A 13,144-nucleotide genomic window follows, 5' to 3' on the forward strand; every position below is an offset into this window, starting at 1 on the left:
GTGGGCGAAGCTCACCTCACTGAAGACTCAGGAGTGGTGACATCTCCCCAGAAGACAAGAAGTATGTTTGGTCCAAACCAAACCTTAAACTGCCTTCTTCCCTCCCAGACTGTCCGTCCGGAGCCGCCCCCATGTAGCTCTGCGCCCAGGCTGACAGCCCCACCCCGTGCCCATCGCCTCTGTGTGGACCTCCCAGGCGCCACGAGGGAAGAGCACGTGGCAGGGGGCGTGGGGCCGCTCTCTCTGTAGCGGGCGCCAGAACCTTGCAGAGCCCGAACCAGACCGCAAGCCGTGGCCGCCTCAGGACGTTCTGAGGTTGGGGGACCGTCCACTTTGCCAGAACAAACCACATCCGTATCGTAGGCTCCCCGTGATTTGAGATGCTATTTGCAGACCGTCATCAGTCGATTTATTCTGTTTCCCCAAAATGGGAAGCAGTTTATCGCCGCCTCTCAGCAGACAGCCCAGCATAGGTCTGTCTGTCTGTGCGTCACTGCACCTGCCACCAAGGACATGCCGGGGGGTGGTGCGCTGACTGGGTCATCGGCACAGGCCCGTCCCTGCCAGAGGGGCATACCCGTGATGCTCCGAAACCACAATGCCATTATCGGTGAGGATGTTGCCTAGGGAGGAAACTCCGACGCGCTCTGAGTGGACCAGTCACAGAAGGACAGACGCTGTATGACGCCAGTTATACTTTATTCCTAGAGCTGTCAACATCTCAGGGACGGACGGACGGACGGACGCCGGACGGGTGGCTGCCAGGGGCTGGCACAGGGGAGTGTGTCCCTGGGCAGAGCTCCAGCCTTGTACGATGTACAGATGAGGTCGGGCGGAAGGGGCGGCTGTGCAACCCCACAAATGTGCCGCAAAGCACAGAACTGTTCGCTCGACGTGGGTAAGATGGTCACATGTCCCTGTGTCTCGGCACAATTAAAACCCAAAACCCCACGGGGAGAAAGCGTTACACGCCTTCCAGAACGACCGTGAGGCGGCAGCGGGAGCTGACCAGCCGCCTGGGAAAGCGCCCTGCTCTGAAGGTGGAGGAGGGGCCGTGGGCCAAGGGGGACAGGCAGCCCCCAGACGGTGGGCCCGCCTGCAAGTGGGGGACCCAGTCCTGCCCACGCCTTGAACGTGGACTTCTCGCCTCCAGAGCCGAGGGGCAACACGTGTCTGTTGTTCCAGCCCCTCTGGCTTGTGGTCACATGCTACAGCAGCCCCAGGACATTGACACACCCCAGGAATCTGGAGGCGGTAAAGACGCATGTGGGTCCCGGGCCTGCGTCGTCCTGGGAAGCACGGGGCGGCTGTGAGTGTGGAGAAGCAGAGAGAAGAGAGCACGGACCGCCAGGGCCCGGGTCAACGGGTGCCTTCTGGGGTGCTGCCACGGGCCCCGAGATACCCCGAGTCCCGGATTTCCGTTCCCAACCACGCTTAAGTTTCTTTGAAGTGATTTGTTTTCCTTGTGACCGAAAAGTCCGTTGACCGACACAATGATGTCTTTCTTTCTTTCTAACTTCAGAGGTTGGAGCCGATCAGACCGTGAAGCGTGGGACACAGTACTTCCTCTCTTAAAGGCCCGTTCTGTCCGTCGACTTGGACGCCGCCCACTTAGAATCTCGTGCCCTGTTCCGTAGCCTGGAAGGACGAACGGACCTTCCGGTTCATTAGGGCTTGAAGCGGGCGGTAGTTGTTCACCATCGCCTCCTCCTCTTCCCCGGGCGCAGAGACCAGGAGGGTGCGAAGGGCGGCCAGCTGGAACGGCAGCAAGCAGGGTAACTGGGCGCAGGTACAGCGTGACCCAGCTCCCGGGGCCCCTCCTGCCTCGCGCAGCCGCCCCCCTGCACACAGAATCAGGGGTGGCCCCGCGTGACCCACACGAGGTGGCGGAGGGGACTCCCGGGCTGGGTCAGAAGACACACTGCAGCTTCCGTCTCGCCCTCTCGCATCCCTCGCCCTGGAAAAGCCGGCCGCCATGTTGTGAGGCCCCCGGCCACTTGAGTGAACCACTTTCCAGCCCCACTGAAGCTTCCAGAGCACGGCAGCCCCCATGGCCTCTGACGACCCCGCCACGGGCGAGCCCAGGCCAGAAGCCCCCGCGCTCCGACCCACGGCAACTCGGAGAGACCATAGTGGCTGCTGTGTTCTCAAGCCNGCGCACGTAGGTGCCCCCGACACACCGCGGTCCTCCTTCCTCCAGCTGGGGACCACCTGCCACCGTCTGGGGGTGCACCCCCAGGCCCCCCGTCAGGGTGAGGGGCCTCACATCACCATGACTCTGTTTCCCCCAGAGGGCAGTGTGCAGACCGTCCCCACTGCCACCACCCGCCTCCTGCCCTCTTGGGCCACAGGCCCTGACGCGTCACGGGTGGTCGTTGCGTGCGTGCTGAGTGACAGGAGGGTCCTGTGACCAGGGTCCTCCGCGTGCCTCTGACAGGCCTGGTTTGCGAGGGGAGTGGAGGGCTCTGCGTCCTGAGGCAGACGGGTCCTGCCAGGGTGTGGGCGAGAGCGGGCCGTCACGGAATCGCTCTGCCAGAGCGTCAGCCAGAGCGCACGTGGCGGGCGCCATGGGGCAGGCCGCGAGCTCGCTGTGTGTCTGTCCTGACACAGACAGCCTGTCGCCATGCTCGTGAGGGTCCCAGAGGAAAGGACACGCCAGTGTTTACAACGCAAGCAAGTAATATCTGTCTCCTTACTGTAGGGAACGGAGCGCTTGCAGGAGGAGAGGGAGGAAATTAAATGCGCCGCGGAACGCCGGGGCANGCTCACTCACCTCCCCCTGCCACGCCCGCTTCAGCCTTCCCTGCTGGGACCCACCGTGGCCAACGGGACGTGAGCAGACGCAATGACCGCAGCAGCCTCAGTTTGCGCCGGTCACGTGCTCGTCTTCTGCGTGTCTGTCGGCACCACGGAGCCCAGCTCTGGGGACCCACTGACCCAGGACGCGTGAGACACAGAGGGCTCGACCCGGCCCCCAGCCACCGTGCCATCTGCGGCCTAAAACAGAGGCTCCCCAGCCACCCCACGGACCTGAATGCGGGGAAGTAAATGCTTGCTGTGGGCCGCTGAGGTGTGGGTGCTTTGTTATGCAGCATTACTGTAGCCACAGCTGACTGACGTATCCTTCTGGAATGTTCTCCCAGCATATATCATGTCTTAAGGCAGCACGTGAGAGGGTGCTTGGGTGGCTCAGTCGGTTAAGCGTCCGACTTCGGCTCAGGTCATGATCTCACAGTTCGTGGGTTCGAGCCCCGCGTCGGGCTCTGTGCTGACAGCTCGGAGCCTGGAGCCTGTTTCAGATTCTGTGTCTCCCTCTCTCTCTGACCCTCCCCTGCTCACGCTGTCTCTCTCTCTCTCAGCAATAAATTAAAAACATTAAATTTTTTTTTAAAAAAAGGCAGCATGTGAGAGAAAGTTCTGCAGCCTCGACTGATTACTGTTCTGTCATCCAAATAAGCAGGACAAACCCTACAATCTTCTCTCCTCCAAAGAGCCTACTCCTTACGGCTTCCCACAATTAGTCAGCGACTTTCCTTTCTTGGTGTATCTGTCACCTAAAAATACCCCCTGAGGTCCCATTCTGGGCCAGGACCCAGGTCCCAGTTTCAACGGCACCTCTGTTCCCGTGAAGTGACTGTAGCCCGAGTCGCACTGCAAAGCCAGCCTTGAGCCCGTCCCACCGTCCGTCATCAGCGTCCCACCGTCCGAATTCGAAGCCGCTAGAGGTGAGGTACGTGTTTCCTGACGCGTAGTCCCTCCCTCCCTCCCTCTCCCTGCCTCTCATTCTCCACCTCTGTCTCTCTCGCACACAATTATCTCGGAGTCAGAGGAAGAACGGAACCGCCTCCCGTTTCAGTGGGAAAATTCTTCTTGGGGAAGAACGTCCAAAACACAGCAGAGACAGGCGCCCGGGGGCTCGGCGGCTCAGGTCAGGTCAGGACCTCACCGCTCCTGGGTTCGAGCCCCGCGTCGGGCTCTGTGCTGCCGCTCAGAGCCTGGAGCTGCTTCGGAGTCTTTCTCCCTCGCTCTCTGCCCCTCCCCTCCCACACTCTGTCTCTGTCTCTCTCTCGAAAATAAATAAACTTTAAAAAAAAAAAACCAGCCACGCCAGAGAGTTACGCCCACGACCCTGGCTCACGGCGCGTTGGCGGCCCGAGCGAGAGGCGCGGCTCACCTGGTTCCGAGCCACGTGGACGGGCTCCCTCAGGATGACCCACGTGACCGACTCGGCCAGGGGGGCCGTGGTGAGGGACCCCGAGTAGGTCCAGTAGTCGCGGCAGGCGGGCAGCAGACACGACGGCTCGAAGGCGCCCACGGCCGCACGCGCGCCCTGGGGAGGAGACCACGCGTNACCCTTCCGCCCAGCCGCCAGACACGGGCGCTAGGGGCCCAGGCGGCCCGGCTGTACCCTAACTGCAGACCCCCGGTCAGACACGGAGCCCTTAGGTAAGACGTCGGAGGCGAGGACGGGAGCTGCTTCATCCCTGCTGTCGGCTACCACTGGGGGGCTGTGCTGGCTGCGCACTGTGCGAGCAGCTGTCTAGCTAGTGTTTAAGAAACAGCAGTTGGGGCGGCCTGGGGGGCTCGGTCGGTGAAGCATCGGACTCTTGATTTCGGTTCATGTTACGATCTCACAGTTCGTGAGTTCAAGCCCTTCGTGGGGCTCTGTCCTGACAGCACGGAGCCTGCTTGGGATCCTCTCCCCCCAGCTCTGCCCCCCACCCCACCCCACTCATGCTTGCTCTTGCTCTCTCTCTTTCTCTCAAAGCAAATAGATAAAACTTAAAAAAAAAAAAAGAAGCAGAGGAATTGAAATACAATTCACAGAGCCCAGAACCCACACAATTACAGCTCACGGTGCTCTGGCTTTCCGTGTACTCAAGGTCGCTGCGTGCAGCCATTACTAGTCAGCTTTAGAACATTCTCCGCACCTCAGAAAGGACCCCCAGACAGCAAGGAACCCCGGTAAATGCTCTGTACCGATCACACCCCCTAACCTTCCCCCACCACCCCCATCACGAATGTGCTTTCTGCCTCCACGGATTTGCCTGTTCTGGACATTTCCAACAAGGAATCCTATCCTGTGTCGCCTTGGTGACCAGGTTCTCACTCAGCGTCGTGTCTTCACGTCTTCCCAGCGTGGGGTGCAGAGCGGGGCCGCGGGGGCTGGCGGGGGTCCCCTCGCGGCTCCACGACTCACAGGCTCCCGCTCTGCAGGCTGGCCTTTCGCCTCCTAGGCCCTCACTCTTACGTCTCAGGGGAGGAAACTGAGGCCAAGGACGAGTGTAGGGGCAGAGGTGAGGCCCCAGGCCCCCTCCTCCGTCACCCCTGCTGACACCACTTCTCCCAAGTGACTTGCCCACCGGGCGCTGGGATGGCCCGCGGGCGGGACGGGCTCCAGAGCGTCCGGGGAAGGGAAGCAGACCCCGGGGTCTGTCAGGCACCTCACAGCCAGGCCCGCTCTTTCCCACCAAGAGGTGGAGGCCACGGCCGTGTGGGAGGGGGCGCACGGGGAAAACATCCCGGGTTTACTCTGGCTGCGGACCAGCAAGGAAGAGGATGCTCCCAGCGCCGTGACCTTGCGCAGTTCCTGAGCTGGGGGACGGGGCAGCAGGGGCGGTCTGGCCCTGGTCCCACGAGGCCGGCCCCGAGGTCAACATCAAGGGGAACGCCCGCCCACATCAAACGGGCCCTGTGAACTCGGCGAGGAAGGGCTGGCCCCCGCTTTCATGTGGAGCCACTCTTCTCATTGTCACCGCAGGCCCGAGCCCATCCGTCCAGGGGCCACGGTGGCTCCTTGGGTCTCAGAAGTCTTTTGTTTGGTACTGAACAAATAAACTACGTTTCTTTGGAATTCCCACTTCTCCATCAAAGTCCTTTCTCAGCTGTCGCTGGAGAAAAGCTGCATGTTGTCCCTTGTCTTCTTGAGCTGAAGGCAGCAAGGTGCGCACGGGGGGCCGGGGGGCCGCAGGGCGGGCTGGCGAGACTTTCCCCGGTTCCCATCCCTGCCGCCCCCTCCCCCCCAGGACTGTGCATGCGGGTGGACACTCTCACACGGTAACCGTTAGGCGCTTGTTTCCATCGGTTTAAAACCAACGTTATCCCTGGTAGATGCATCGGCTGGGCCAAGGCTAAAGATTTTTAAAAACTGATCAGTTTAAGGAAAAATACTAAGTCACTCGTAGTACCTGTGGCAGGTGGACGTGGCAGAAACCTTCAGATGCTGCCTCAGGGCTGAATTTGGGGGAAGCTCAGATCGAGTCGGGCACCCCCGTTGTACTGAGGAGGGCGGGGTCCACGGGGACGTCAGAGGGTGAGCCCGCCGGCCACAGGCTGGCATCAGCCCTGGGGAGTCCCATCCCCAGAACGGGACTCGGGCCTCCCCCACCCCTGCCACGCCCTTCCACCAAGCTGATCTTTAATTCTTGCAAGCGATCGTTAATGAAGCAAATTCGCTTGTCTGCTGGTTTCACATCGCGTGGCCTACCTTATGCTTGACTTCCGGCAAGACTTCTAGCAGCTTCTGCAGCGGCTCATGGTGGGCCCCCAGCTGTGGGCGCAGACAAGAGAGGCTCGTTTGAAGAGGCGGCAGGCGGGACGGCGGGNTGCACCCGCCTGGCTGGGGGAGCCGCCCGAGCCACGTTACCTGCAGGAACACGCCTATCACAGCCACACCGCTCTCCCCCAGCACAGCTTCCTTGTAACTCCCGTATTTCGCGGAATTCCAGTGAACCAAGTGCAGCTGAAACAGACGAGAAAGGATGTGTGTTCACTCGCTGCGGCTGAAATACAGCAGCGGCTGCTCCCTCCCTGGGGCCGACGGCGCGTCCCGTCCGCACTGCTAGCGAGTCGGCACAGCCGCCGGAGCAGTGCCGACCGGCCCGTCTGCAGCTCCCGGGCTCGGGGCAAACCACGGGCAGTAAGGGCCTCAGCACTTCCGGCGAGAGAGGAGGCCCGGTTTAACGTTGCCGGGGCGGTTGGCTTCCTGTCGCCAGATCGGCTACGGGACGCTCGGTTAAATCTGGATTTCAGATAACCAGCGAACAATTTTTAATGTAAGCATGTGGTCCACACTGTATTTTCCCCCCTACATCTGTCACTTCGTCTATGCCTGTATTTCACATCCCTCCCTGGGTTTCCCAAGTCCCATTTCGCCGTCAAGATAGGCTTTAAACAAGGGGCAGAGGACGAGCTGGGGACACACGCTCTCCTGGGTCGCTGGCGAGCGGGAGGCGGGGTGCCGGGGCCTGGCCAGGGCTCCGTGTGATGAGAGCTCGTGGCCCTGCCTGTGCTGAGCTCGGCCCAGGCCCAGGAGGAGCCTGGGCACGGCATGTCTTTCCTGGCACACTGGGGGCCTTTCTGAACGGTGGCCCGAGCCCCAGGTCCACACTGACAGACTCCAGAGCCCGTGCCCATGCAGGCCTGGGGCCACGCTGCCGAGGGCGCGGGGTCCACGTGTGCCCAGACAGCCATGGGCACGGGGGCCACTGAGGGTGGCCTGACCTCTCCCCGCCCGTCTGGCTCACCTGGAATCCCCTACCTGTTGTCCCAGGTCAGGCTCCCAGAAATAAAGACAGCCTGGCTCAAGGCCCCGACTGCAAGTGCTTCCTTCGCGGACCCCACCACTGAACTGGATTTGCCACCCAAACCCCGACGGGAAACGGACGATCCCACATGGGCGGGAGGCCCGGCCAGTACGGGCCCTCGGCTGGCCCAGGGCAAGCCCCTGGCGGGCCTTCACTCTGCTCTGGCTTCTAGACAACAACCTCTTCTGCTAAATCATCTGCCCATTAAAAACCACGTGCAGACACATAGTTACCAAGACAGAAGACGTGCTGAGTAAAATGAGCACGTTGTGTCCGTGTTATGACAACCAGAGACGTAACTTCCCGTTCCTAATCTGTCCCTGGAGGACTGGGTGTGGGCTTACAGGTGTTTTCATGTTCTAGTCTGACTGGATGCTGTTTTAACTAGAGCATTACTTCCATCATGACGGCAGCAAAAAGTTCAAACGAAAACAGCCGCTAACTTGAACTGCATCAGGAAGTCAGGGGGTCGGCGGGTGGACGGAGGTGTGATGAAGTGAATTCGGGCAAAACGCCCGTCGTAGGAGCAGAGCTGCAGCCTCATGGGCTCTCACCGTACAGACGTGCCGATGACTCTGTGTGCTGGGAAAATTTCATAATAAAATATTGGGGAAAGTCTATAAGGCACCACTTACCGCCCCACCACACCTACAAAATCCAACTCCTGACATTTATCCCTACTCGTTTTCTTTACAGATTGCCATTCGAGGATGTTGCAAATGTCTCACTGTTTCAAGAAGATGATCTCTGTTGTGAAGATTTTCAGATCTCAGTAGAGGCCCTGAATGCCTTGAAAGACAGGAAGCTTCTAGTCCATGATCCACCGGCAGCGAGCATGTGGCCGAGTGCGGGGCTAAGAGCGCAAACTCTGTTCTTGAATCCCAGCTGGCTGATTTGGCAAGTTACAGCCACTCAGAACCTCAGTCTCTTCTTCTGTTAGAAGACAGTGTGAATAGTACCCTCGCCCAGGACAGCCATGCGGTGGGACAGGCAGGACGCCCAACTGCTCCAGTTCGAGCTCGGGGAACCCCGTGTCCCAGGAACCCTCTTTCTGGGCAGCCGGGCTTGTCGGCCGCCCTGCGAGCAAGCCTGGCACATGGAAAGCACCCACGTATGTGATGTAGGATGGCATCTACGAACCTCTGCTGGGTACACGCGGCCGTCCACCGTGTGCTCCGAGCCGCACGTGTCCGCTGCTCCCCAGTGGAAGTGGAACTGCTTCAGTCTGTAGTGGTTTTCCAAGGGGCCGCCGCTGACTCCTGGAAAGAGAAAGCCGCAGACTCGTGCGTTAGCTTGTCCGCTTGTCGGACCGGGGCTTGCTGTGACACTGTCCACGCTGAGGTCACACAATTTCGCTCTGGAAAGCCTGATGTCCTAATGAAATGGCAAACTGGAAGGCAGGCCCCGCGGGGGTGGCGCCTTGTCTGTTCACCCCTGCCCCGGTCACTGAGCCCGCAGCTGGCCCACCACAGGCTCACCGTAAATGCCAGGGTGAATGCAGAAGCCAACGCTGCCACCAGGTGGCAGCAGAGAGCTCAGCCCCTTTGGTGCAGCCTTAAGGTGAACAAAACCGTTTCTGAGTCGTACGCCAGTCCTAGAAGACTTCCAGACTTTTCTTTAATTAAAAAAATGATATCTTTTGAATGAAAAAGCGGCAGCTTAAATCCCATCACCAAAGCTAACGCGTAACGAGCGGGAGGCTCACGTAAGCAAATCCTGAGACACAACACACTACCGACCCCGTCAGGCTGACCTGTACGCAGCCCCTGCTCAGTCCAGCCTCACCGTATGACCAGGCTTCATGGGCACACTGCTTTCTAAGTCACCCTGAGACCCGCATGGCATCTCCAAGAGCTGTTAGCATGAGGCTCATGGGCGCAGACGGGAGGGCCCCTCATGGGGGGGATCTGGCTCTAAACTGAGGAATTGTGGCATCACCCCGAGTCCAGGGAGGGGGCTGAGAACCCAATGCCCCCGGGCTGGCCGGTCTCTAGCTCCACTTTGCTAACAGATTCCCACCAACAGTGGCTGCACGGCTTGCTTTTAACGGAAGTGAGCGCACACTGCTGGCCTGGAGACCCCGGCGGACCCCAGGGGTGGCCCTGCCTGCATCACCTCTGCGGGGCAAAAGCAGGGAAACATTTAGCGGCGTGACGGAGGCCATGACGGCGTCAGAGGCTACTGGCTAGAGGTGCTTTCTCTCCTGTTTTTGCCATAAAAAGTATACGGAGCAGAAAGTGCTAACCAGACTCAGTTCACGATTCTGCCCTCAACCAGATCATAGAGCTTCTTGCCGTGTTTCTTCACTTGGAGATGACATCACGAGGGCCTCACCTCGCTGAGAAGTCGTGTGGTTCATGAGGCGATCTGCTCTCCTGAGCACACACGTGAGCGAGATTGCAATTTTTAATAACACACAGAAATAAGCACATAAAAACACCGTAAGTCACCATGTCTGAATATACGGGTGCCCACGGCACTCGCGGCGTCAGGAGCCTCTCTGCAGGCGGGAAAGCGGGACGACGCGAGGACCCCCCACGGCTTTAACGGAGATTTTCTGCAGCTAAAAGTACAAAGGGGGACGACTTCTTCCCTGGAGGGGACACGGTTTTGTGTCCTGAGGCCGTGAGGCAGGTTGCTGCAAAGCCCAGCAGGAGGAGCTAGACTCGAGCCCAGATCTCACGCCAGGTCCCAGCCTTTCCCACTCTGTCCTTCAAAGCCGAAAACACGATCTGAGGAAACTGCAGGCCACAAACTCGGGCGTGCTTGTTCCCGCCTCTGCCCGTGGCGCCAAGGGCGTCGGAGCACCGGCCAGCCAGACACCTCGCACCACCAAAGCGCACCCATTAGTGACCAGGAGGCGAGCCCGAGGGAGAGGGTGCACCCCGCCGAAAGTCTCCGCGTGGAAGAATCTCCCGCGTTGGGAACCACGGGGGGCCAGGGCTGCGAAGCCGCTGGGTGGCAGGGCCCGTGCGCACCACCGCTACTCCCTCGCAGGTGAAGAGCTGCAGACAGACTTTCTCCCTCTCCGCCCATGGACGTGACCCCACGCTCCCCCAGAATTCTGTACTGCAGCAGCCTCCCGCCAGCCGGCTCCTGCGTATCTGCTTCCACCGGGGATGACAAGGGAAGCCCATCCTTTGGGCTCCTGGTGCTCGGGCCACGTCAGAAAAGAAAGGTCCTTTTCAGCGGGGCCTCGAGGACAGGTATCTCCTTCACGCTGACATCTGACGCTTTGTAGATGAACGACACTGTCCTGGCCCGGGGAACAGGCGGGCTCCTAACAGCCCCCAGCAGCCTGCGGCGCCTCCCTAGCCTTGTCACGTGCAAACACAGACCAGGAGATGAGCAAAACGTGAGCTGGTCTAAGGGTAAGCGAGGGGAAGGAGGTGCGCGCAGACACAGGACAGTTACAGCCGGGCGGGGCCTGGGGGCGGGGCCTGGGCCTGAGGGGCGGGGCACCCTGAGGCCGGCTGGTGGACAGTAGTGGAATCTGGTCCTTTTGGCCAATGTAAGACCTGGTCTCCCTTTCGGCCTTTCAGTGCACCTCAGCGGAGCAAAACAACAGGCCAGGAAGCACAACTTCTATATTCAAGAAGGCCCTAGGTCACCCGGCGACCCCAGCCCAGGCCTGCCTGAAGGTGCAGCCCCTTGGCTGTGTTGCCAAACTCTGCACCCTTCCCTGCCAGGAAGGTCGGGAACTCAATTTAAGGCCGCGGCTCTGGATAAAATAACTTCAAAACGGCTTTTCGTAATGACAATGCACAATGCACTGTCAGGGTACCTCTGTTTAAGAAAACAGTTTCAGAGGGGCGCCTGGGTGGCTTAGTCGGTTAAGCGTCGGACTTTCGCTTAGGTCATGATCTCGCGGTTCATGGGTTCAAGCCCCGTGTCGGGCTCTGTGCTGACTGCCAGCTCAGAGCCTGGAGCCTGTTTCAGAGTCTGTGACTCCCTCTCTCTCTGACCCTCCCCTGCTCACGCTGTCTCTCTCTCTCTCCTAGAAATAAATAAAACATTTAAAAAAAATTAAAAAAAAAAAGAAAACAGTTTCAGAAAGCAAGCCTAATTCGTGAGCTGGGGGCCTTGAGCTTGCCCAGCCCGGACGCCCCAGACTCGGGCGTCAGTGGGCTGTTCTCCACCCAGCTGTCTCCATGGGCAGGTGCACTGAGACATAATCGGGGAATTGCACCAGCAGCTGCCAGACCCCCTTCCCCCACCTCGAGGAAGCCGACCCCAGGCTGAAATTTGCTGTCCCCAGATGCTGTGGTCTCTGTGCTTACAGCAGTCACTGTTAAAAGCCATCTATTTGTAGTTTGGTGCTTTTACCAAGATAAGCAGGCTTTTGGCAGGCGCGGTTGTTTTAAGGCTTAAAATAAGTACGAGAGAAGTTTGAGATGCTCTAATTAGTTAAAACTGAAAATAACACAACATCGCCAAGCATCAGCCCGTTCTTGCTGCCACCCTGGGATCTAACTAACAATCCGAAGCTGTGACACCCAGGAACCGAGCACTTGTGTGTGTTGCCCAGACCAGGAAGGCCTGTCACCCTCTTAGCGAGTGCGGCCGCACCAGCACCGCTACCACAGCACAGCCTACCTCCTAGGATCCCGCAAAAAGGGGACCCAGATTCCTCGCTGGTAGTTGTGCTCTAAGATCATCACATATTGGCTCCAGTTTTATTTTTTTACTTTTTTAAGGTTTATTCATTTTTCAAAGACAGCGTGAGCAGGGGAGGGGCAGAGAGAGAGGGAGACACAGAGTCCGAAGCAGCTCCAGGCTCTGAGCTGTCAGCACAGAGCCCGACGCGGGGCTTGAACTCACAAAATGTGAGATCATGACCTGAGCCGAAGCTGGATGCTTAACCGACTGAGCCCCCCAGGCCCCACTTGGCTCTAGTTTTAAAGCCAGGCGGACTTGGACTTGAAGTGCCTTCATGCACTTTGCATGGGCTCTTCTCTCTCTCTGCATCTCAAGACAAGGACACCTACTTCGTCAGAACCCGGTGAGCATCCAATCCTGCAACGCTGACAGAACACTCCGGACACGGCCCCTGGAACCCATCAGGGGCTCTGCTAGTGGCTGCACTTTCTGTTGTTATTACTAAAATTATTACCATCATCATCGTCATTAAAGCAGAGCTATGCAGAGACCTGAAGCTGCCACTGTTACTTCCGAGGTAGCACCTGCACGCATAGACACTGAAGGGCAAACGCGCCTTAAGAAAGTGTCCATTAGAAGGGGCTGGGCCAGCCCCGGAAGCATAAGAGAGGAGAAGTCCTTGCTCCTCGGCCGCACCACAGCCTCCACCAAGCACTGGGGATGGAGAGGGAGACGGAGTTCTGCCTCTCGGAGCCCGGACTCAGCAGGGACAAGCAGTCAGAAAGTGCGTAGTGGGTGCGTGGTTGGGGCGCTCTGGGGGCCCTACCCCGAGCACCGCAGCGGGCCTCCCTGAGGACGTGGGGCTTCCATTGAGCCCTAAGGATGGAGAGAAAGAAGGGTTCTAGGCAGAAAGCGACAAGAGGTACAGAGGGCAGGACGGAGAGGGAGCAGGGCTCCGA

The 13,144-nt window shown here is 59.2% G+C and overlaps 1 protein-coding gene across 1 annotated transcript in view; it reads right to left on the bottom strand.

The window, feature by feature from the left end:
• Nucleotides 1–680: 680 nt before the first annotated feature.
• Nucleotides 681–13,144, bottom strand: part of CA5A (carbonic anhydrase 5A) — a 25,565-nt gene continuing 13,101 nt past the window's right edge. Inside the window, exons 3-7 of the mRNA XM_077754106.1 lie at nucleotides 8,727–8,845; nucleotides 6,647–6,742; nucleotides 6,488–6,550; nucleotides 4,175–4,330; nucleotides 681–1,755 (exon numbers count right to left, since the gene is read on the bottom strand). Of these exons, the coding sequence (XP_077610232.1) occupies nucleotides 1,612–1,755; nucleotides 4,175–4,330; nucleotides 6,488–6,550; nucleotides 6,647–6,742; nucleotides 8,727–8,845 (578 nt within the window). The 3' untranslated portion in view covers nucleotides 681–1,611. The remainder of the gene's footprint in view (nucleotides 1,756–4,174; nucleotides 4,331–6,487; nucleotides 6,551–6,646; nucleotides 6,743–8,726; nucleotides 8,846–13,144) is intronic.

Source organism: Crocuta crocuta, unplaced genomic scaffold (assembly GCF_008692635.1).
Source record: "Crocuta crocuta isolate KB4526 unplaced genomic scaffold, BGI_CrCroc_1.0 scaffold61, whole genome shotgun sequence".
NCBI classification, from domain to species: Eukaryota; Metazoa; Chordata; class Mammalia; order Carnivora; family Hyaenidae; genus Crocuta; species Crocuta crocuta.